Raw genomic sequence first — 26048 nt, 5'->3', positions numbered from 1 at the left:
AAAGTGTAGCCAGCAATGGAGTTAGAGTAGCAAATGCTAAAGGGAAAAAAGAGGTGTCCTACCTGCTCTGGAAGAGTACATAAAAATGTATAACTATTTACACAATCTGATAAAAAAAAATAATTATACAACCTGCAACATTCTTTATATCTATTTTTTTTTTTTTGAAACTTATGCTATTTATCACATAATAGTGCAGAGTTGCAGTGTTTCACACAGCAGACAGTGAGCCTGCAGTACTTTGAGCTGCACCAGAAAGAGGTCTTGGGAGTACTGCATCAGATAGTATCTCCCTGGAATTATACTGTAGTTCTGCACTGCATCAGAGGGACGCCATAATATCCTCTACATTGCACAAGGAGTAGTTTGCACTGCAATAGAGAGCAGTGAATTACTCTTCAGTACACAAAAAATATCAATACAGGGAGGGGGGGCCCGGACCGCCGAACTGAGCGCTCACACACTGTTGGAGCTCCGGGCGGCATTGACCTTTAAACAAACCTTATGGACTCCTACTCCACAATTTCCAAGCCTGAAACACCCTACTACGTTCAAGAGTACCATCACCCACTAACGTACTGGTTCTGCTGTGGTGGAAGCTCTGGCAACGTGGCTGTGGCCTACCTAGTGGTCGGGTCCTTGAGGGGCGGCCAACCTCGCGGTTACTGACCAACCTGGAGTTGGGCCCTCGGCGGTTAGACACACCAGTCCCCCTCCCCAACCACCGGTAAGGGTTATCCTGGCGCCCACACAAGCAGATGGTCCTGAGCCACTTGCCTAAGATGGCTCCCGCTCATCGCTGCAGCACGAGCACTCATTAGATGGCGGACGCACCGGGCTTTCAAGCAGGCGCAACAGCACAGCTACAATGAAATCTCCCTAACCCAGTAGACAGATTCATGTAGCGGCTGGATGAAGCCTTCTCACGGTTCTGGGCAGAACTTGAGACCCATCCAGCGAAAGCCTCAAGATAATCTCCAGAGAGTGAGGAGGGGTAAGCACCGGGGAGAGAGGGAGCCTCCTGCGGGCAAAGCCTTTCAAACTACTCCTGCCCATCAACAAAGTTAGCCCACCTAGGCCGAAAGCCACAAGGTGCTTAGTCCCTACGCATTGACCGCACGGACAGAGAGCACCCCGCCACGGGTGGTGCACAACCACCACTACCTCTTGTCCCCTCAGAAGGGAGAAGGTCAGGGACCATCGGAGCTCTGTGACCGCGGCTCGAAAATGCAGGCTTCACCAAGGGTCTGGGGCTGGAGGGATGCATCCCCTCGCTCACACCACTTTGCTTCCCCCATTGATTGCCTGGCAAGAACTGTACAATGCCTACGCATAGGAAGTGGATGACCGATGACAAGTAGGGACCGACCGATATTAATTTTTTTAGAGCAGATACCGATACAGATAATCTGTGAACTTTCAGGCCGATAGCCGATAACTTACTGATATTCTGTACATTTACCATTTTGTGTTTGTGTAGTGTGTATAATGAATGCAGAGAGTGTGTGTTTGTGTAGTGTGTATAGTGAATGCAGTGTGTGTGTTTGTGTAGTGTGTATAGTGAATGCAGTGTGTGTGTTTGTGTATATAATGAATGCAAAGTGTGTGTGTGTTTGTGTAGTGTGTGTATATAATGAATGCAGAGTGTGCGTGTTTGTGTAGTGTGTCTAGTGAATGCAGTGTGTTTGTGTAGTGTGAGTATATAATGCAGAGTGTGTGTGTGTTTCTGAAGGCATGTAATTTGTGTAAAATGGGTGGGAGGGACATGGGGGACATTTTTTATTTTAATTTTTTTTTTTAAAATATACAATGTTTTTTTTTTTTTAGTCCCCCTCCCTGTTTCTTACTTGGCCAGGGCGGGGGGATATAGCATTCCCTGGTGGTCCAGTGGCATGGACTATGCAGCAAGCTCTTACTAACCTTCCCAGCAGCTCCCTTCAGCTCCATGGTAACCCGTGGCAATGCTCTGACGGCCACGGGACTCACGAGATATAGACAGAGGAGGTGAAGGGAGCTGCTGGCAAGCATCGCCATACTGCTCCCACTGTGAACCGTGAGTCACACTACCTCACGTGGTTGCTAGCTCACCATTGTGGGACTCTCCTCACTCTGTCATTGAATAATAGGTTCAGTATGTTAGGCAAATCGTAATACCCTTTAAGCTTACTTCCTGAGCAATACGATTAATCTACTAAATTTATTGCCCTGTTGGAATTGTTAACCGATCTGAGCCTAACCTTGCCTTGCTATAACTACCATTACTTGTCAATCTCAGATCTAGACCCTTAGTTAAGCTTGTTATTTCACTTTACCTAACATAACCTATCAATCTCAGGTCTAGACCCTTAGTTAAGCTTGTTGTTTATCATCATATTATAAAATTCTGCATGCTCTATCTATAACCTCAACTGTAAAGCATAATGCCATGCAGGAGGATTGCCGTTGGGGTACCTAAGGCTTGCTTGTACTCACCTTATGCACTGCAAAAATACAAAAATAAATAAATAAATATCCATACAGTACTCCTAAATGCATCAGAAGCCTGTGATGGGGAGTGGACATGCGATGCTACCAGCACAGTGGTAATATGCTTCATAAATGCAGATACAACAGTGTATACCAATGACCGACATCTCTGTTCTATCGCAGGTTACAAAGCCAGGAGATGCTTGAGTAACCAGTTCATAATATAAATACATTCTGTGTGTTTAGAGCACTTCCTTTTTCACATACACTCTTATCTCCAAATTGCCTGAGCCCAGGACTCACACAGTACACTGGCCAGTCATCCTTCTGCATAAGCAAACAGCATTCACACAATCACACACCACTGTCTACAAAAAAAACAGACAGAACCTGCTTTTGGTGACTTTGGATTCTGAATTGTTACTCCACCCAGTAATTTCATACAATGGTTTTCAAATTGGTTACTTGTTAAAGTTAATGTTACTGGCATCTTTATCATACTGGTGATTCAATTAAATTAAGACGGCAAATCTAACTGAATTATTAACCTGAACTGAAAAAGATTTATAAAATAGGCATCTATCCAGTCTTTTGATTGATGTGTGATAAGTCCAATAGTCACTAATAGGTCATTTACAACTGAATGCAGCTGCTCATTCTGACATGTTATTTCTCACCTCGGGCTATTAGGAAATCTGATGAATGGCTCCTAATTTCAACCTAAACGATGGACACGATCAGAACACAAACAAACATGTTTAAGTAATTTATGTGTTTCAATTAACTTACCCTGGTTACAAAGGGGTCCATAAAATCCTGGTAAACAATCGCAGTGGCCAGAGACATGGTGGCATGGCCCATTGCAGTGTACGCATTGTGGGCATATCTGGCTGCAGTGATGCCCAAAGAATCCAGGAGAGCAAACTGCAAAGACACACAAGATAAAACGGCACTGAGACACAAAAAGATAAGGTAGCACTGCAGAAATATACAGCTGTGAAAGCACTTAGTGATGCCTGGATTTATGGTAATAGTAATGATAAACATAGCGGCTGACATGCTGCCATAAAAGATTAAGAACATCATTAACTGTTAACTGTGGTGTAAATAGGTTAACAGTGAATTATTTTCCCAGTTCAAAATTAGATTGCATTCTTTTAGTGGAGTTGCCACAAAGAGGGTACAGTGTGGGCTCTGCATAAACCTTAGGCAAACAGCATGGACATGGTGCTACAGACAGTTTTATACCATATCCTAATAAAAAAATATATTCCCATTTGTAGTGTATAGGGAAATAAAGAAGGGAATAATCACAAGCATAATGTATTATCCATTGGATACCCATGACATACATAGCACCGTGACAATGGAATGAAAAGTTATTAACTTTATATAAGTGAATGTAATATATCAGTGTTTCCTAAAACAGTCCTCATGTACCACCCACAGGTTAGGTGTTTCCAGTATCTCCATGGGAACAAACCAGGAAAATACATAAACTAGAACTGTTGGTGGCAACGAGGACTGGTTTGGGAACCGCTGTTATATATAATATACAGCACTGTGTACACAATGTGGTAATGTCTGACACAAAATTTTAAAATTTGTAAGATGGCACATAATTATACAGGGAGCATACAAAACAGATCGGTATAGGCCGGGGGCTCAGTGATCTGACAGTGTGTGCGACTTGGACTGGCCTTGTATACTGGTTGTGTCCCACCATTAATGCCTATATTTAACAGGACACTTCTACGAGAACATGGTGATATGGACAAGGCTAGTAAAAAAAGATCAGCTACTGGTAATATGTAAGACAGGATGGCACAAACACACCATAAGCCAACAAAAAACAATTTTAAAATCTCAAATATCTCAAAGTATTAAACCATATCCACAACCAATCTTTTATGATTTTTTTAATAAGAAATTCTTCAACTTATTATGTCCATATATTGAAAGAGTTTGTATTCTCTTCATGTGTAACATTTTCAAGTTAGTAAAAATAGAAACTATTTAGTCAATTTTCTTGTCTCTTGGTAGAATAATTGGAATAGTACAATAAGATAGCTTAAGATGCCCACCCTCGTTTCGGCTCCAAGTTGGTTTAATTTAAGTGATGAATAATGCCAGTGGCATGTGCAGCTCTTATTTTACATGATCTAAAATAGTGTCTGCTATATTATAGGCACTGATCCCAGTAGCAGTTTTCGAGTCCATGCACAAATATGTAAGTTATTCAGATGGGTAATTAAGTGAACAAAAAAATATTAAAAAGTGTGCATATGTGAGACTCTGCTCCCCTATCACAAGAGACTTGCAATAATCACCCATGTTTAGGTTACAGTGGTAACCCATTGACATTGCCTGTATTCATGCATACCTCTAATAATCAGTTTAAATAAACCAAAAATATACACTGTTGTGTCTAAACTGAGCATATTAATCAAACATGCACAATATTTGTTGGAATACATTTGTAAACCTTTACATTTACAAGTGGTGGTGGAGGTACAGTGCCTTGCAAAAGTATTCACCCCCCTTGACTTTTGACCTATTTTGTTAAGTTCAATGTTTTATTAATCTGAATTTTATGTGATGGATCAGAACACAATAGTCTAAGTTGGTGAAGGGAAACGAGAAAAATATATACATAAAACGATTTTTTAGAAATAGAAAACAGAAAATTGTCATGTGCGTATGTATTCACCCCCTTTGTTATGTAGCTCATAAAAAGCTCTGGTGCAACCAATTACCTTCAGACGTCACATAATTAGTGAAATGATGTCCACCTGTGTGCAATCTAAGTGTCACATGATCTTTCATTACATATACACACCTTTTTTGAAAGGTCCCAGAGGCTGCAACACATAAGCAAGAGGCACCACTAACCACACACTGCCATGAAGACAAAGGAACTCTCCAAACAAGTAAGGGACAATGTTGTTGAGAAGTACAAATCAGGGTTAGGTTATAAAAAAAATATCCAAATCTTTGATGATCCCCAGGAACACCATCAGATCTATCATAACCAAATGGAAAGAACATGCCACACCAGCAAACCTGCCAAGAGACGACCGCCCACCAAAACTCACTGACCGGGCAAGGAGGGCATTAATCAGAGAGGCAGCACAGAGACCTAAGGTAACTCTGGAGGAGCTGCAGAGTTCCACAGCAGAGACTGGAGTATCTGTACATAGGTCGACAATAAGTCGTATTCTCCACAAAGTTGGGCTTTATGGCAGAGTGGCCAGAAGAAAGCCATTACTTTCTGCAAAAAACAAAATGGCACGTTTTGAGTTTTCGAAAAGGCATGTGGGAGACTCCCAAAATGTATGGAGGAAGGTGCTCTGGTCTGATGAGACTAACACTGAACCTTTCAGCCATCAAAGAAAACGGTATGTCTGGCGCAAACCCAACACATCACATCACCCGAAGAACACCATCCCCACAGTGAAACATGGTGGTGGTAGCATCATGCTGTGGAGATGTTTTTCAGCAGCCGGGACTGGGAAACTGGTCAGAGTTGAGGGAAAATGGATGATCCTAAATACAGGGATATTCCTGAGCAAAACCTGTACCACTCTGTGCGTATTTGAGGCTAGGACGGAGGTTCACCTTCCAGCAGGATTGTGACGCCAAACACACTGCTAAAGCAACACTTGAGTGGTTAAAGGGGAAAAATGTAAAAGTGTTGGAATGGCCTAGTCAAAGCCCAGACCTCAATCAAATAGAAAATCTGCGGTCAGACTTAAAGATTGCTGTTCACAAGCGCAAACCATCCAACTTGAAGGAGCTGGAGCAGTTTTGCAAGGAGGAATGGGCAAAAATCCCAGTGGTAAGATGTGGCAAGCTCATGGAGACTTATCCAAAGTGACTTGGAGCTTTGATTGCCACAAAAGTTGGCTCTACAAAGTATTGACTTTAGGGGGGTGAATAGTTATGCACATTGACTCTGTTATTTTGTCCTATTTGTTGTTTGCTTCACAATAATAAAAAAAAAAAAAAACATCTTTAAAGTTCTGGGCATGTTCTGTAAATTAAATGATGCAAATCCTCAAACAATCCATGCTAATTCCAGGTTGTGAGGCAACAAAACACGAAAAAATGCCAAGGGGGGTGAATACTTTTGCAAGGCACTGTATATGAATGGTGATGCCCAATAGTATCTGCAATATGTGCATTAACTGACTACAGTATAGTCTTTGAATAAAAATATGAACTCTATTTTTTCTCAGATTTTGGGTTTCTCACTTCTTTGGCACAAAGCTCCCCGATAGCCAGGGGCACACTCGCAGCTCCCATCTTCAGGTGAGCAGGAACCTCCATTCTCGCAGTGGCATGACATAGAGCAGTTCGGTCCCCAACGCCCCTGTGCACACACATTGTCACAGTGAACACCTGTTGAGAGACAGAGATAAACAAACACAATGTTGTCAGAGTGAGCAAGTGAAGAGAAACAAACCAATCAAAGCAATGACAGAGTCAACATCTGCAGGCAGAAACCAGCCAATAACGTGAACATCTGCAGAAAGCCACAAACACCAAGGGCACCAGCAGGACACGGAACATCTGAGGACATGCCTAAACAGTGTCATAGTGTTTATCTGCAGTTAGCCAGCAACCAACCTACCAACACAGTAAAAACCTGTAGTCTGAAACCAGGAGCTATGCAGAAAACCATGCAAGCAAATTGTAATTGTGTTACACGCTCAGCTAATTTGACTAAAGAATTTGCATTCCTCTGTCAATTTTCTGTTTCATGAATAACCTCCATAAAATGAACTTTCCTGAACACAGAGCCAACCTACAATGAAAAGGCAGAACTTAATTTAAATTTAGCTGTTTGGTGCTATATTGAATATATAAGAAATCATATATAAATTCTAGGCGTACCTGTCAATGGGCAACAGACCCAGCAGTCATGCTTAATAACCAAGCACATTCAGTGGACCTAAAAGTGGCATGTTTATAACTATGTATATTTAATTTCTTCATTAAATGCAGTCCCTGTTAAAATCATTTTTGGATTGTGTAAATATATTTCTGCACCTGCAGGCGAGCTGTAAAATGATTTTTGATGTTTATTTTCAGTAACACTGACAAACATTTCTTTAACGTATACTAACATTTTTTTATAGCCTGCACAGCTGAACAGTTACAGTTTGGGATCGATCTTTTTTTTTTTTTTTTTTTTACTAGGAATGAATGAGTCCTAGGTGACAAAATATACTAAAACTTGATACTACACAAAAGCATCTCGTGGAGGGTAGATAGATGGTGGGATGTAGTCTTTTTTTGGCCATTGATTTTGTGATTTGTCAGTTTTGTTTTTGAATATTGAAATATTTATAAATGGCAATTCCACAGCAGCTCAACTTTACAGTTTCTAAAGTGGAACAATCACCATGGAAACAAATGGAATATTCATGTTATCTACTCTACTTTTGTGCAACTTTGCACCAAAATTGCTCTTTATTTATATGGTCCATTTGCTGTTCATTTTTGTAGACAGAATGGAAGATATTTGGCCGCTGTTGGCTGCTTTCTCAGGACGGCTGGAGCTGGTTAAAATAACTGGAGCACATCTTGGATATTAACAGGATGTTAATAGGGCAGAGAATAGCAAAACACTCGCCCATAGTTTACCTGCTTATTCCTCCTGCACAGCCCCTCACCCCCTCGATGTGTTGCAGCATTTCCTAGCTTTATCTCACAGGTCCATACTCTTCTGCATAATGGGATAAACACAGGGGGAGAGACCTCAGGCAGCGAGTGGATTAACGTGTTACTCAGGAGATGTGCCCCCCTCCCCATTAGAGCAGAACAGGTACTGCATTGTAATTACCAAGACTTCAATCTGCTCGGCAGTTGAAAGTTTAAGGATTACTGCGTGTGAGTGGAAATCATTACATGGGCTCTGCAACTTGTGTCCCTCACTTGTGTTAGTTGCTGATTTTGTGCAAATTGTCTCAGTTAATGCTGAAATGTTTGCAACGCCAGGAAATTTATGGTGAGTTCGCATTCGTAATCTGTCAAATTTTCTTTCACAAAACACATCCTGATCTTCTTCCACAAGATTTACTTCTTGCAGGCCGCAACTCTATAAAATGACTGCATGTCGGGAGCATTTTAAAAATGTAATCTAGGTTTGGCACTAGGAAAGAATTAATTAACAAAATGAGGGGTATAGACTAAAAGCATCCTCTTTGCATAGACATGTGGCTTTTCTTGAGACCTGATTGCCACAACATAATAGTTCTGGTGTGATAGAAAAAAGGCTACAAACAATTACAGCTGTCAAAACCAAACTTTCTCTTCTCCTGCAGGTTGGAAACTTTAAAGTTCTCTCACCCCATAGAGGATTTCTGAGCACAGGCGGAAGCAAATTTCCTTATCAGCCTCGGACAAATTAAGTCTTGTAAAAAAAAATGAAAGCAACATTCAGGAGACTTATCTTGTGTCCCAGAGAGCAGGAACCAAAATGAACGTCCAATCACAGAGGGGGATAATCCGAGGGTAGCCTTAATCCTGCAGTGCCTTGCTGCTTTATCTAGCCCTGAACAATTCTGCATATTCTTATATTGCTGTTTCTACGTGACCTTGTATTAGCAACATTATCTTGCTGTGCACAGGCAGTAAATCATTGTATCATGCCTTTCTAACTGCAGTCCTAATGTTGCTGTTGGACAACAACTCCCATCGTTTTCCAAAACTGAGTTTAACATTTGGAGTCCACTAACAAATACATGAGAACAAGTTTCCAAGACACAAGAATGTACCAAGGAAGTAAACCTTGTGACCTTGAAAAAGCCTATGTCTCGACCTGTGCAACATTCTACTATTGGGTTCCACTTTTTTTTTTTTCAAATCAAGCTTAATGTTCCTGAAAAGTTCTGCATGCCATACTACATGGAAAATAAGATTTATATGGGCTTGCTGTACGAGAATTTCTCTCCAGCGTTCTGCACTTTACACATCAGTAGGCCTACACAGTCAAAGGAAAAAAAGACAGATGGGAGCAGAGATTATGAAGACATTTAGAACAAGAGAGGGGCAGACAGACAAGTCTATAGAAAGAAGCGCCAGATGCACAGACACATACACCTAGTATAATTAGCTGCTATCTCCAATCCCCAGAGACTCCTACTGACAGCTTCATTGTATAAAAGGTGTCAAGACTTTGCACTGAAGCAGCACCAGCTCATCAGCACAGTAAAGGATGAGGCTGTGTCTTTAAGCTCATGGACCTACGGGAGCTTGGATTATCTGTGTTCCTGCATTTATGGTGGTAGAGGGTAGCCAGGGGACAGTTTTGCGTGTGAGTGACAGTGCTGATGCGACCAAACTCTTACATTTACACGGCTCAGAGGTACCTTATCAGCACCGGGTTCAGTGTGACTTCATCTCTTTGTCACTATTCACATGGTAGAAGGCTAAGAATGACAGTATGTTTATGTAGAGCCAACAATAAAAGTGCTCTATTTTCTTCCAGAACATTAGAACATTCTCTCTAACCCTCTATCTATCTATCTATCTATCTATCTATCTATCTATCTATCTATCTATCTATATATATATATATATATATATATATATACACACACACACACACACTGATAACACATCTATCATCTGCCTATAAATACTGATATAGAGTTGTAATCAAAGGTGTGAGATATCTGTTTTTTAAATCTTTCCAAAATATGTGACTGCAAAAATATTATTTTTAACTTATTCCAAAATCTCATATTCCAGGACTTTACAGCACCCCATTGTGTAGTGGGCTCCCTTGGCTTTTTTGTGCTGTCTGGGTGCCCCGGTATCTGTGCTCTCTCGGCCTGCAATCACGGAGCTCTGTGATTCTGCGACTGCTCACATTGGGATCTAGCTCCACCCCCCCTCCCACCGATATATGTTTTAATATGCTGAAAAACTCATTTGAAAAGTTTGCTAAAAAAAATAATTGAAAACTAATTTGAAAAGTTTACCAAAAATATGAAATCATTTGGAAAGCTTATCCAACGATATTAAATCGAGGCCCAAGTCAGCTAAGATTGTTTTTTTCCCCCACCTTGTCTAAATGTACTCAAATTGAAATTTTCACTGGTAGACTTTTATTGAGTTCTGATTGTGGAAAGATTCCATGCATGTTCAGAGTTCTATGAATTAAAACATGAGTTTTATAACTGCAATTAAGGCATAAACCACAACAAGAGTAGTGAAGAAATGAGAATGAAGCTTGAGTGCTCTTTAACCCTTTAAGGACACATGACATGTGTGACATGTCATGATTCCCTTTTATTCCAGAAGTTTGGTCCTTAAGGGGTTAAGTAAAGTTTAATATCCTTGGAAATTAACTTTGAAAGACATATTTTCCCAAGTGGCAAACTTACTACACCTTGCAACACTAACATTTAACAGATAGTATTCAGACACAATTTCCAGCCTCAACACTTTGACAGAAACACACACACACACACACATAGTAGTAAGTGATTTCACACAATTTTAATTTTTCTATTTGTATTTCCAATGAACATGCTTACGCATAAGACCTTTAAGGCTCTTTGTACCTAGATCAGCAGCATCAGTCGGTCTCATTATATTCTATGCTCTGTTTTTTTGTTAAACGTTATACAGACAAGGCTATTCACTAAATTGTGATTTATCGGTAATTCAAAGTAAATTCTAAAGTCTAGGTCAAAATAACTAAACACAACAACATAGCCGGCTTGTTGAATTTTTCCAAATAAGCTATTTTTTTTTGTCAATCTTTCTTTTATTGAGGCAGGAGTTAAATAGGGTACAGAATAAAGAGTAGGGGATATACAGTGTTTGTACAGGATGGGATCGCTCTAACACAATAGTACATCTCCTACGAATAACAGCCTCATTTTATGTTTTATATTAAACAAGCTTTGCAGTAGATTAATAGCATGCATGAAGTAACAGTTATAAAGGTATTTTACACTAAGCAATTGAATCATCAGGAGTTAAATGAAATAAACAAAAGTAAAACTAATGAAAAACCCATCTGCGCTTGTTGTTGCTAGACTGGTCGTGAAAGGTAGATAAATCTAAACACGTAGGTACACTCCAGTTGGCTCGTTGCTGTAATCGCTTTAGTGGTTGAAATGTTAGTTAAGGCATCGATTTAAACTCGCTAAGTTAGGATAGACAGATATCAGGTGATACATGGGTAAATAGCAAGCTAACAATGTAAGGGAACATATGAGTCAAAGAACGCGGAATGTGCTAGGCCAATGCATCAAGCTAAGTAAGATGAAATGGGAGCAGGTAGTCTAAACACACGCCTAATGAGTGTAGGCATAAATTACATTATACTAGATTCACAGCTAGGTAGGTTACAGGCTTTTCTACTTTGAGTTATACAAGTATGGTTGTAGTTAGTGCTAGTGGTCAGTGCTAAGCTTGACTGTGAAACAAATTAGCTTATATTAATTATGCGATAAATGATAAGTAAGAGTCCCAACATGTAAATTTGTGAAACTTATGTGCTAGTCCTCCGACCTGCCTGTGCCTCATGGTTGAGGGCCAGTGCATCGCTGGTGGGGCGGTTTCAGCCAATTCCCTGTTTGCAAGGGAGTGTAATGGCCGGAGAAAGCGCCTGACTGGGATCCGCTTTGGGCGTCGTTTTGTGTGGCGGTTCGGTCTCTTGGGCATGAGCTCTCAGGGGCGCAGTGGGCGGTCGGTGGGGTTCCGCTTTGAGTCTCTTGTGTGTTTTCCCCGCCCGGGGAGCGTTGACCTTCTTGAGGGATGCAGGGTGTGGTGACATTCTGTCATCAAACTAACATGGTGACCAGGGGTCATGTGATCAAGTTCATGTAGATCTTTCTTACAGGGGGATAAGCTTTACCCTTTGATATGTTAAGTAGGTAATTCAATACCTTTACAAGTCAGGAGAGAGATAGCCACTCCTCTCTATCTTCATTTCTCTCTGTTCCTTTTTGGATGTTCTACTGAGCAGATGTGCAGACGCCATGTGCTATCTTGGTGAACCATGTTACACTCTATTGCTTCCTTTTCTTCCTTGGTGGATGTGATGTTGGACTTGCAGCAGTGAGCCATTACTAGATGTGAAGGCCTAACCGTGGGTGAGATCAAACGTGTGGGGAAAGGGATTACTATATAGATAGATAGATTTAAAAGGGTTGTTGCTCCGTGGGTCTGGGCTGTGTGTTTGTGATACATTTATAGTATTGTGTGTTGCCTTCTAAATAAATACCTTTTAATGTAGACGAACCTTGTGTAATATTTATATTAATTTGGTGATACACCACACAGGGCTGCGAAGGGGTATGCTCTGCACGGGGGCAGGACGACTCACCGCTGGTCTAGGTCTGTGGTTGACATGTTTGCGTCGGGTCGACCGCTTCCTCCTTCCCTCCCTCTTAGCTTCACCAGAGCCCCGGTCGGGAGCCGCAGGTCTCAGCACGTCCTCTCTTTGGGTCCCTGCTGGTGCGTTCTCCTCGTTAGTGCTTCCCTGGTGATATATTTTTGCCCAAAAGGCGGCAAATAGGCGATCCAGCCTTTCTTCAAGGGGCGGCAGCGGGTTACACGTGGTGACTTCCATGGCAATCAGTGCTGTGCTGGCAGTGTGGGACAGGCACTGTTGTCGCTTTGCTCTTTGTTGCAGGCTTCGGTTACCGGGATATCCCTCACCGGCAGGGGGGGGTGGAGAGAGTGAACCGGGGAGACCTCCCGATTAGTGGGCTGCAGACAGCGTAGGGATCGGCCGCCTCCCCCGCTGCAGCTGAGTAGGCCTCAGGTAGGCCTCAGTTCAATCCCCGGTTAGGAGCCGCCGGTCGCGGTCAGGAAGCTATGGTTTGTATCCTGCAGTCTAGGGCTACATACTCGATGTCTTTCAAACGTCGTTTTGCAGGGTTTTGCCCCAATTCTGGCTGGATATGAGCAGTTTTGCACGGAGCTCTTCTCCTGTGCGACCGCTCAGCATGGCTGCTTGGCTCCGCCCCCCCAAATAAGCTATTTTGTCTTGAATTTTGAAATCCGCTTTACACTCCCAATAATTCACACTTGTGAGTAACCCTGACATTATTTTTACACAGTGCTGGGAATTTTACAAGCACTTCACTTTTATACTGTTTCATGTTTTATACTGAAATCATGTACTTGAGGCAGCTTCTACAAGTAATAATACAATTAATAATAATAATAATCCAGGAAAAATAGATAAATATGTATGTCATGTTTTATAGACATATTTTTTTATTTATAAAAAGAGGACTCAGAAACTTACCGGGAACTGAGCACAGTGTCGGACACATAATCAGAAAATGTGAACATCGTATACTTTTAATGCATCTTTAGTGTATATTGTGATGCAATGCTGTGTGCACAATTTAAATGAAATGGATACAGATGTAACTCCAAAGAAATTTACCATATGCTCCAATCTGCTGAGTTACCTTTACAGCAGATGGGAATCAGGTTGTGACAGCTGCATTATCGGAAAAATGACCTTCATGCGTAAGCATGCATTGATGCCACAAGCGTGAGCACTCCTCGATTTCTGGTAACTTTTCAACACATCAAAGTAAAACAACCAAAGGTAGTCATCTTTAACATGAGCAGTGGATTTAACTTGAAGGGACACTATAGTCACCCACACCACTTCAGCTCAATTAAGTGGTCTGGGTGCCAGGTCCCTCAGGTTTTAACCCTTCAGATGCAAACATAGCAGTTTCAGAGAAACTGCTATGTTTACATTTGGGGTTAAGCCAGCCTCTAGTGGATGTCTTCCCGACAGCCACTAGAGGCGCATCTGCAATGATTGAGGCATATTATGCCTCAATCACGCAGAGCGCCCATAGGAAAGCATTAAAAAATGCTTTCCTATGGACACTTTGAATGCGCGCATGGCAGTGCCGCGCATGCGCATTCGGCTCCTGTGACGTCGGATGAGGATTCTGACGTCGGTGGGGAGGAGAGGTAAGGGAGGCTTATGTAGAGCTGACTTGCTAACTAGTACCGATAGGCAAAGATATTAACTACCCAGTGACCAGTGAGGCCCTAATATTTGCCAAGTGGCTAAGAGAGGCTCTACCTATGATTTGTGCCGTGTGGGCTCATAGATATGATGCGTTGTAGCAGGGTGTTGGCCTCTCGGTGACGGTATAAGAGTCAATACGTGTGGCCGTGACATGTGAGGCTCTGACTATGACCCTGCAGAAGAGTATACAAGGCACTAACTGAGTTGTACAGTTGTGGAAGGACTACAGAAGTCACTGTAGGAACGTAAACGTATTGAGGACCAATGCCTAAATAAGCACAACATGTAAACGTAAACGGCCTTAATATACGGGTGTAACGAACAATATGAACTTAAGGAAATAGATTACCTGAAACAAGATTACTGGAAGAACACTGCTGTTCTTGGTTTCTCCAGTAAGAATGCTAATAAATTTATATAGGCACTTAAAGTAGGAGAACAAAGTAATTACTGAATTAAGGAAATATATATATATAGAAAAGACTGATAACAGACGTATGTGACCACTTAATGATATTAAATTGTGAACAGGAATCCGAGATGAACTGGACAAAGTTTAAAATAGACTATATAATCTGGTGCACATAAACCTTACAAATGTATATGTTAATTTAAAACGTGCAGTAGATTGAAGAATGTGGAAAAGTACCGAAATGTGAACAGCTATTAAACGTACAGATGGATGTAGTGAGTGGAAAAACCATGAAGAGCAAGTTTATTTTAATCAACCAAATATCTATTAATACATGCAGGTAAGAAACCGAACAGAAATGCCTGCACGAATGGAGTGAAATTCAGAGAACGCTGACACGAACAGTGAATCCTGTACCAAGTACCTTATGGTGAAAAAGAAAACATATGATGGTGAAATTATGAGAATACCCAACCGAACAGCTTTAAACGAAAACTGCAAGTGCAAGCATCTAAGTAGACTAAGATTTAAATGAATGAACGCATGATTCAAACAAAGTACGAACGGGACAAAGTAGACGAACGTACGGTTTGAACCAAACTAATGAACAGGATAAGTGAACAAACAGGCTGTATGGGAACAAGCGAAACACGCAAACGTGAGTAATAAGCACATGAGTGTTTATGAGAAAACAAACGGTACACGTGTATGCAACGTAATTGGAGCCAATCCCCGGTGTTTGGTAGGCCCGAACGTGGGAACACCGCGAACAGTTGTTCCCACAAGTACATACGTAAGCGTGCCGGGTCTTGTGGCCGTAAGTCGGCATCTTGCCATACTGGAGCCGGGATGGAGACGATGAAGGCCGAGTCCGGGCTGGAGCGGTGAAAATTGGCGGGAAGGACTGGAACGAAAGTGCTGGTTGTCGTGGCAACCTGGTCACTCGAACAGGAAACGGCATAGGTAAGTAGAGGGGGCTTGAGTTTATATAGGGAAATCTCCTCCCTCAAATTCAGGCCTATGACCTTTTACATATATTTATTATCTAACAAGATATGATATGAGTTAGTAAACAACTTGATAAACAGCCTATGTTGACTATAATGCTAATCAACCCAATCCCAACCCAAAAGTAGCTGACTGGGCCTGATAAGGATTGCAGTTATTTAGCAAGTCACCATATTAATATAAAGATAAAAATAAATACTTACAATGAACTTGAACTAATACTGTCCTAACGTAAGAATTTTTTTTTTTAAATATGCATCCCTAAAACCACCCATATGTAAGAGAAGCTGTGGACTGTTATTGCCACCAATAGTTCCTTAAATGAATGATTTGACTGGACAAAGGCCAGCACCAACAATGAGTAAGTGCTGGTCAAAACTGGGTGGAATGCCAGAGACCACTTTTGCAGCTAGTGGAGGTAGGTATTTAGGACTTGCAAAAATCTGTGCAAATTTTGGTAAATGCATATTTAAATATATGTATTAAACAGAAAGAAAAAATAATTTATACATTACACAACAAAATATGCATTTTTGGACATGTTTCCTTTTAAATTGACCTTTTCCTTGTTTTATTTAAGCCACAATGATAAATGTAATGACCAATATGCCGATGAGCAAGTGGGAAAGTGATTTTTCTGATCATCTCAAATGACTTTAGGCATTGCTGTAGCAGAGCTCCAGTACTCAGGCTGAATATCGCCGTTAAAGTCCCTTCAGTCCCTTACACACTCTCCCATGAAGGCAAACATGGACACACACACAAAACAGAAATACATTCCAGCCACAGCAACTGACACACACTGCCGATCACCTCCCTCCTAATACACAATGCCAGACACAAGCACACCCCAGTACACATTGACAGATACACTACCCAAATGCACACTGCGATATCCACAAACCCACACAATCACACTGCCAACACAAAATGCAAGACACACACAATAACACTGATAGCACAAAATGTAAGACACACAATCACAGCCATACATTAGCAATGCTCGTATTTTCATCCACCCTTCTGCAAACTAGCAAGGATATCTGAATAAGTCCCTCACAGATGCCTGTTAGGCATTAGATCTCCCCAGACTGTCTGGATCTGGAAGCCTTGCATGCCGTGCTAAGGCACCTTGTATGTTTTGCATGCCAGAGATTGCCTACCCCTGATCTAGGCTAATTAAATATTAAGTAAAACGACTAGTTACTATCCAACAGAATCTAAGGGAAACAACATCTATTAAACAACAAAATTAGGTAATTTAACAACAAAATCTGCAAAACAAAGAGGCAAAATAAACAAACAAAAATAAACATTTCTAATTCAGGATAGATACTTTTACAGATACAGCATGGATACTTTTTCACATTAAGTTGTTATGGTCCAAATTTTGCCGGCCTGTTCAGAAATCTCTGAATAAACCCTTAGTTTTATGTTGTTATAGACAGGCGAAGTTGGAGCATTGCTATCACTTTTGAGGTCAGTAATCTCCACGCATATGCCTTCAAGACTCTGCATTCCACACCAATCAGTACAGAGCAGATGGAAAGCTGTGTGTTTTTAAGCTGATAATATCTATTTAATTTAGTGTACAATGCAGCTCAGCCCCTGGCTGTGTGCTCTGCTTTGATTGTAAGGAGCTAGAACATAGCCACGTGGGGGAGAAACAAAGATTCAAGCAACACAACCTGCAGTGCGTTTTATAGCCATTAGATAGGGCACATTCCAGCTTCAAACTCTATGTACATGCTTGTAAATATAGTTTGCTATAGTGCTGCAGGGGCACACACATTGGGTACCACCAAAATGCAGATACCTATAGAATGTAAGCTCGTTTGAGCAGGGTCCTCTTCAACCTATTGTTCCTGTAAGTTTATTTGTAATTGTCCTATTTATAGTTAAATCCCCCTCTCATAATATTGTAAAGCGCTACGGAATCTGTTGGCGCTATATAAATGGCAATAATAATAATAATAATACCTCTCTCTAATGTTCTGCATTCTGTTTGTTATGGTCTTACAGACTTTCATATATGCTATTTTACAAAATGCTCTTCACAGTGTGTACATGTTATGCCACCTGTTGGAAATTTGGGTCAATTGAAAATGTATTCTTTTGTGAAGCTATTATGTTGTTTGAATCAGTCTCTTAATGGAACAATATCATGAATTCTGAGAAAGGGCTCAGAGAAGTCTTAATAGCTTGTCCTTCACTTAGTCCCCACTTACATTTTAACTTTTTTTTTGCTCACTTGTACCATTACAGAGAGAGAACCTATACCATTTGCACATCAGACTGATCCCACCCATAAGGTAGTCCAGATTTAATGTTAAAAAAATTAAAACTATGTAGATAACAAGTCAAAAACCTTCATTTAATCACAATTTACAGGATTATTACAAAACTCCAAACTGTAGCAAATTAAAATTATAATGGCAATATGTAGGTTAAAATAGCCTAGATACAAGCTCTGACGGCCGCGGGTCTCGCGAGATTTACACTGGGGAGCTGCTAGGAGCTGGATGAGCTCTAGGCCGCGAGACGAGAAAAACCCTCCATCCACGTACCTAACCGGGCAAAATTTGTCTCTGGGGGACCCCATCCGACAAAAACCATAATGGGGCGAAAAACAAAAAAGCTCAGACCTGAACGGCCCACGCCGGGCATGGATATAGGCGAACTCTGGCGGCAGGCCCGCAGCGCCTCAGGCTCCAATATGGCGTCTCTGCATGGCAGGTGCTCTGATTTTTACGAGGAGACATCAGACGAAGGCGAGGAGGCACTCTCTCCGATCACCCTCAGCCACCGCCGGCCAAACCCAAGCCTCCACCACCGGCCAAGGCCCCCACACCAGTGAGCATGGAGGCCATCAGAGAGCTCATGGCGGAGCATCACACCAAGATTTCGGCAGATGTCGCCTCGATCAAAGATGCACTGCAGGGCTTGACAGGCCGTATTGGGACCGTGGAAGCCTCCATGGCCACTCACAACACCCAAATCCAAACGCTGCAGCAAGAAGTCCAGGAACTGAAAGCGCTAGCAGGGCAGACCGATCTAAAGTTTGCTGCGCTTGAAAACAAACACCGCATGAGACACCTCAAGATCAGGGGCATCTGCGAAGACATACCTGATACCGAACTCCCTCATCTCACCAGGCGGCTTCTTACAGCTCTGCTGAACCCAAAAGTAGCCAAAGCAGTGATGATCGACGGAGTGTTCTGCATTCCAAAGCCCGCTAGGGCTCCGGCCTCAGCCACGCGGGATGTAATTATACAGTTCCAGGCATACAAAGATAGAGCAGCGGTACTGGCAGCAACTAGAGACCAGCCATCCTACCTCTTCGAGAACATGTCTCTATCCTTCTACCCTGACTTGTCAGGAACGACACTGGCGTGGAGGCGATCCCTACAACACCTGACATCCCTCCTGCGAACGCATCACATCAGGTACCGCTGGGGGCCAGCACATTCCCTACTGATCACCAAGGGCGACACCGCACTTACAGTACGAAGCATGCAGGAGGCACCAGCGACACTGCGAGAGTTACATCTCCCGGCGGACCCTCCAACGGTAACGACGCCAGCAGACAGACACCTGAATCCACCGACTTGGAGCACAGCAGACGCGGCGGAATTCATCCCCGGGAGGCAAGCCGGAGTTTCTACAGCCAAGACCGCCATCTGAAGAGACTGGGACTGTGTGACATATTATCGGGACATTGCCCTCACGAAATGCCTCGACCCACACAACGAAGAGCTATAGCCCCACTTTGCGGGTGGCCGCACTCCCCAGCCCAACGACAATCACGCACTAGCGCCCGGCCCCACTATTGGAGCTGAATTGACTCCTCACATTCCCACCGCTACGCAGGCTCCCCAAGCTAACCTTTATACCCAGCAGCTTAGCACAGGAACAGATATCTGTTCCCTCCTAGTTCCCATAATGCAAACACCTCCCACCGCCCTCCATATCCATGCCCATGAAGGATCCGCCGAGGGCCTCACCACCCGATAACAACGGGTACCACACATACCCCCCCCCCACTAGGCACAGTAACCCCAGGCACGCCATGTGCTTACCGGCGCTTCAGGCGTCATGGGAGGTTAACAAGGACTTAGTCCAACGTTTACAGGCATTATAGAGTAATGTAATGTGTAGTACCACATCCTATTTTGTGGTGTTGTGTAATTTCTTACAAACGTGTACACTTTACGGCCTCGCTGCAACAAGCGATATCACAAGGTTAAACGTTTAGCATCTTTGTTTTATTTTCTTTACATATAACCTATTTTTATCCAAGTCTTTCTTGTAAAGTAACAATTTAGTGAACAAATAGTTAGACTATGCTTGTGCGACATAACCAGAATGACACTTAAGGTTACCCACAGGTAGTTGTCTAGATACACCAGTGAAATTACCTTCCAGCCAAGTACAAGTGTTAAATGTTGGTACCACTAAGGTGCGCTGAAACAGACGAGTTATTAAGCAGCCTGTTTATTGTAGTTAGTTTACCCTCTACTGCCTAACCTATCACTATGCTTTTCAAAAATTTGTGCACTTACTCTAGGCCACTGTTTTACTCTTGTATGTTACCATATAAGTACACGCTGTTGTGGCGGATGTCAATTGTATGTACTAGCTTGCACACCAAAAATAAAGAATTAAAAAATAAATAAAAATAGCCTAGATACAATTATTAGAGGAGGCTGGAGAACTTGTTCAAACCAGCATGCTTAAATTTTGCCATTTGGATTTCAATTGGCTAAAATTCTAATTTAGTGACTAAACCCCTGACATTTATCAAAAATAAGTATCCAAAGTTTTAATTTTATCTCTTCCAATATGAAAGCAGCAATGGATAGGACTGGCTGTGGCTAGCATAATTTAAGGGCTTTAGATTCCATGTTCCATCACCTACAAACATACCTGCATTTATATGAGTAATAACATTAAATCTTTGCATTTGTTAACGGAAGTAACTTGCACAATTTACAGACATTATACTATTTTCTATAAACTGGAAACATCAGGTTTATTCACTGAACTCTGAATTGACAAGAAAAGATCAGTGATTTTCAAATATCAGGCAAAAAACAGGTGATCTGAAAATACAGCAGAGTTGGAAAGGTGTTACAATTGAACTATTATGGTCTAGAATCTGAAATTCACAAATCAATGTTCACAAGCTCACGGTTTAGTGAATAATGATCTGAGTGTTTTTTCAGTTATAGTTGCATTTCTACTTTAGTTAGGTATTTTAGAAACATTACAAATGTGGTTCTTGAAAAGATATTTTCATCTTCCTTTCTATTTCCATGCCTGCTTACTTTTCTGGTTCAATCTGCTAAAATACTACAGTTTTGCAGTTTTTCAAGTTAGTATTAAAGAAACAAGGGATTAGTGGCTCTGTATCTTGTAAATTGTATTTCGGATATTTTATCACAAATTGAAGTTTTATCTGTTGAGTAAACAATTGTGCAAACAAACAGAATATTTCTGATTTTAATCATAACTGCTGTATAACATGTGCCATAATATAATATGAAGACTATTCAGTGAATTATGCGGTGACAACGAGAAGCATACAAGATTTAGGGCATGACAACGGCATTTGAAAAGATCTAGACAACAGCTAATTTGGCCACTATTTAGAAAATTGGTTATATAGCATAGTTAAAGGAACACTCCGGACACAAAAAGCACTTCAGCTTGAAAAAGTACTTTGTATCTGGAGTCTGTAATATTTCTGACAGTTTATAAAAGTTCTGATTTCAACGGAAATCAGTTTCTTTTATATTTGGGGGCATAAACACCTCCCTAGATGTCACTCAGACAGCAAGGGAAGTTTTCTTCCACTAGATCCACAGAGCTAATGGAAATGGCAGGCCCGCTAAACTAGCGAGTGCCTACCTTCTACCCTCAATGATTTGTACCATTTGGCCGCGATTTCATGTGCACTCAATAATAAGAAGCCTCTGATTGGTGTATTCCATGGCACAGGCTGGACGTCTGGTCAGGGAAAGAGAGAAGTATTTGCAAAGACTTGCAAAAGCAAGGTGTTTTTTTTTTTTCACATATCCACAAAGAAAACGTGCAGTAAAAAATACATGCATGTTTTCTTTGGGGATGGTATACCTCCTTAACTTAAAAATAGTTTTTTTTTAAATGGAGTGTTCCTTTAAGTGTCAGCAGACCTGTGTAGTATCCACTAAACTCACTACTTAGAGAAATAATCTCTGTGTAGGGACTGACACAAGTTATAGTTTGACCATTAGCTGTTGATTTCTTTTCCTTTTGTCTCCTGTAATGTACCTGTCCACCCTGCCAGACAGTGACAGTGACCAGTGACAGGGTCACATCCCTCTGCGTGGCTGCAATCACATTGTTCAGCACAGTCCAGGCCGTACATTCCATCCTAGGAAAGAGAGAGAGAGAAAGGAAAAATATAGTCTGACTTAAGCCATAAGCTGAATCTTCAGTCTATTAATAGGGACTTTGTTGTTGGAGAACAAGAATCCTAAATAATGGCATATATCAAAATGTACACAAAAGAAAGGAAAGTGAATGGCGCTTACACAGTTAAATAGGAGCACAGTTGGAGTGGTAAGGGTGTTCCCCAACACCCTAAAATAAAGTAATAACAGAGGGTACTAAAAGCAACAAGTGCCAAATACACACACCACTCCCTGTGTATCAGAGCAGGCAATATTAATACTTATACATGTACAGGTACGTATAGGAGATGTTCCATATAAGGACCTATAAAGATAAAAAATAGTACATAGTATAGCCTGTATATGCAAAAAAAAGAAATGTGGAAGTGATTGAATACACTCACGAATTCCAGAGCCGTGCCAGGCTCTGTATATGATGCCCAAGGGTGCCTCAGAAGGCTCTGTGGAGAATCTTGAATGGTATCCCCCAGAAATAGGAAAAACAGCAGCAAAGTGATGAATAAAAAATAATAAATTTATTGTAAATAAAAGTTAAAATAGTTAAAAAAAAAAAGTTAAAAAAGTTAATAGTAACTGTGCAGGTCCCATATGGGACCTGCACATATGGGACCTGCACAGTTACTATTTTAACTTTTATTTACAATAAATTTATTATTTTTTATTCATCACTTTGCTGCTGTTTTTCCTACTTCTGGGGGATACCATTCAAGATTCTCCACAAAGCCTTCTGAGGCACCCTTGGGCATCATATACAGAGCCTGGCACGGCTCTGGAATTCGTGAGTGTATTCAATCACTTCCACATTTCTTTTTTCTGCATATACAGGCTATACTATGTACTATTTTTTATCTTTATAGGTCCTTATATGGAACATCTCCTATACGTACCTGTACATGTATAAGTATTAATATTGCCTGTTCTGATACACAGGGAGTGGTGTGTGTATTTGGCACTTGTTGCTTTTAGTACCCTCTGTTATTAATATATCAAAATGTGCCAGTATGTATGACATGCTTTTAAATGAGGACATTTCAATGTATTCCACATGTTAAAACACGTTGCTGAGTCGATGCTTAAAATTACTATTAAAGCTGAAGTAAATGTATAGCCAGTTGCAGGTTTAGATTAAAATTCGGGCATTTATTACACTTCCAGGACAAATACAGGAAACCTCTACAATCTAACAGGTTACAGACCTGACACACTCGTTGAGCCTTGTGAAGGTTCCTACCTGCAATTGTAATCATACTTTTTGGAATACAGAACTCCATTCTGTCAAACACACATTATTTCAGTTTCAATCAGCAAATTGTTACTAAACACACATAATGTGGTATACAGGAGGCACATCTTACTGTTGAAGATTTATACAACAAACAAATGGAAATATACCTCCACTCCTATGACTTAGATTAATTATTTGGCTTAGTGACTTAACGCACATCACTGTGAATATTCATAATATTGTTATATTCCACAATATGTTCTTTCCTCTGATTTAACCCTTCAAATCCTTTTTCAAACAAACTTAACTAGGGAAATTTGGCATTTGACTTTTCTATCCCTTTGTAATTAGGATGGTTGTAAAGATAAGACACAATTGATCGTTGTAATGTTTTCTGTGAGGCAAGGTAGGCGGAATGTGTGAACTCTCAGAACCTTTTTGGATCAGTGAATGACAGTCATAACAAAGTGTTCTTTAAAGATCACATTCTAAAATGGGATGATCCAGTCATTTAACAAATGCATGATTCAACTGAGGTCTCAGAGCTCAATAAGTCAGACATTGCACTCTGGCATAATGTCTTTAGCGATCATATTATGATGACTATAAAGTGTGACATGTGGTAATAAAGGGGTTAATAGAAGTGATAATGAATGCTGATGAGTGTATTTTCATCCAGCCTTACCGGGCATGGCTGATCACAAATATCTCCCATCCAGCCAGAGGCACATATGCAGCTCCCATCCACGGGGCTACAAGAGGCACCATTCAGACAGTTACAGGTTTGATTGCAGTTCAGTCCCCAGGTACCACTAGAGCATGGAAAGGAACAGTCTATCCCCTGCCAACCTAAAGAGAGAGATATTACTATGTCCTATTTGTTGGTGAATCAAACAAACAGTATATTCCTGGAATGTTTAATCCCCATTCCTCCCTCCGGAATACAAAACTGTTTCAGTTGCTAACAACAGTGATATCAAGTTTATCTATTAACTGACAGCAGAATCATGAATAAATATAACTCTTGCAGATCCTGGTTTTAAATTTATAAATCTCACTGGCCTCAGTTTATTTAATACATTTTTTTTTTTTTTAAAACACACCATGATGCATCTATATGAAAGCAGATTTGGAAGTTTAATTTTACCTTCTCTGCACATACAGGAGCCATCTACAGGGGAGCAAATTGCCGAATTTTTGCAGTTACACTGAGACAAGCAATTCGCACCAAATGTTCCTGATGGGCACGGTGCTGAGCAGTCTGATCCCTGAGAAAAGAGCAAAGCACAGATTACATCACATCCCTTTGGAGAAGGATATCATCTAGCAAACCTTGGAGAATAGACAGGATTATAGTGAATGGCTGAGTGAGTCCATGACTGGATGTGATTGTAATGAATTGCTATGATGGTGGTTTAACCTATTTTCTAACCCTGGCTTTAAGTATCCCTGCAAGGCAACCTTTTAAGAACGCCACTGTCTGTGCATGATTAATATTGGATATAATGGACTTACCTGTGATTAAACAGTATAATCCTGAAAATCAATGTCTGATGATTACATGAGGACACAAGGAAAAAATTGGTACATGCATCCCTAATTGGCTTTAGAATATGTGTGTGGCTTATTTAATTTGTGATATCATTGGATTTGGAGAGTGCAGACTGAAAATGTCTGCAATGCCTCATCATGCATGCCTTTTCAGTGGGCTGACTAATGCACTACACATCCTTCTGTTCCTTTTTGTGGTTAACCATACTAATTGAAAAGTATTTGGCTCACTAAAAAGACCAGACCTCTTCATTATCTACTAACAACCACTTACTTTGGCAGAACAGTGTTTCATTAGTGACCTTCTCCAGAAATTTCCTTAGTGGGCAAAGATATTTCCTGGCTCGTTATCCCAGTCTACGCAATCCTTGTGTATTGTAACAAAACTGCATCCGGGATTATTCTTGACAACAGTAAATCTACCTAATTTGCATTTCATCACTCAACAGTATTTTCCTACATCTTATATTATTACAGACCAAGGTTGTTAAACCCTGGCCCTCAAACTAATGTTAGATTACATTTCCTGGAATTCTGATAACAATAAATTGCTAGAAGAAAGCAGTTCTGGGAAATGTTTCCCAACAATAGATGGACTGCCTACAATGGACAGAACTCTTATTGGTGATACATAAAGTGGCTGCAAATATCAATTTGTGTAAATAGTGACTTGAAAGAATGTGTCATTCTTTTGAGTAACACAATATTTGTTACCTATCTGTAATTATTTCTCTCCTTAAAGTTCAAGATGCTGTAGGCCCTTATTTATTGGAGAGAATTGCTGGTAAGATGAGAGAAATTATATAACATTTCAATGTATTGTTAGTATAGAAAGGGTTAACCATGTAGAACATTGAGAGCTGAGGTAAGGTGGAATTATTTAAGGTATGGAAAGAA

General features: G+C 40.9%; 1 protein-coding gene across 3 annotated transcripts in view; it reads right to left on the bottom strand.

The window, feature by feature from the left end:
- The window catches only part of MEGF11 (multiple EGF like domains 11), a 409367-nt gene that overhangs the window by 45339 nt on the left and 337980 nt on the right, over window positions 1-26048 (bottom strand). For all 3 annotated transcript variants that reach the window (XM_063448765.1, XM_063448767.1, XM_063448766.1), the window contains exons 11-15: window positions 24748-24868; window positions 24286-24449; window positions 22233-22335; window positions 6721-6867; window positions 3256-3390 (exon numbers count right to left, since the gene is read on the bottom strand). In XM_063448765.1, coding sequence (XP_063304835.1) covers window positions 3256-3390; window positions 6721-6867; window positions 22233-22335; window positions 24286-24449; window positions 24748-24868 — 670 coding nt within the window. The remainder of the gene's footprint in view (window positions 1-3255; window positions 3391-6720; window positions 6868-22232; window positions 22336-24285; window positions 24450-24747; window positions 24869-26048) is intronic.

Source organism: Pelobates fuscus, chromosome 3 (genome assembly GCF_036172605.1).
Source record: "Pelobates fuscus isolate aPelFus1 chromosome 3, aPelFus1.pri, whole genome shotgun sequence".
NCBI lineage: Eukaryota > Metazoa > Chordata > Amphibia > Anura > Pelobatidae > Pelobates > Pelobates fuscus.
Note: the sequence above shows the minus strand (reverse complement) of the source record. Positions and strands in the feature narration are given on the sequence as shown.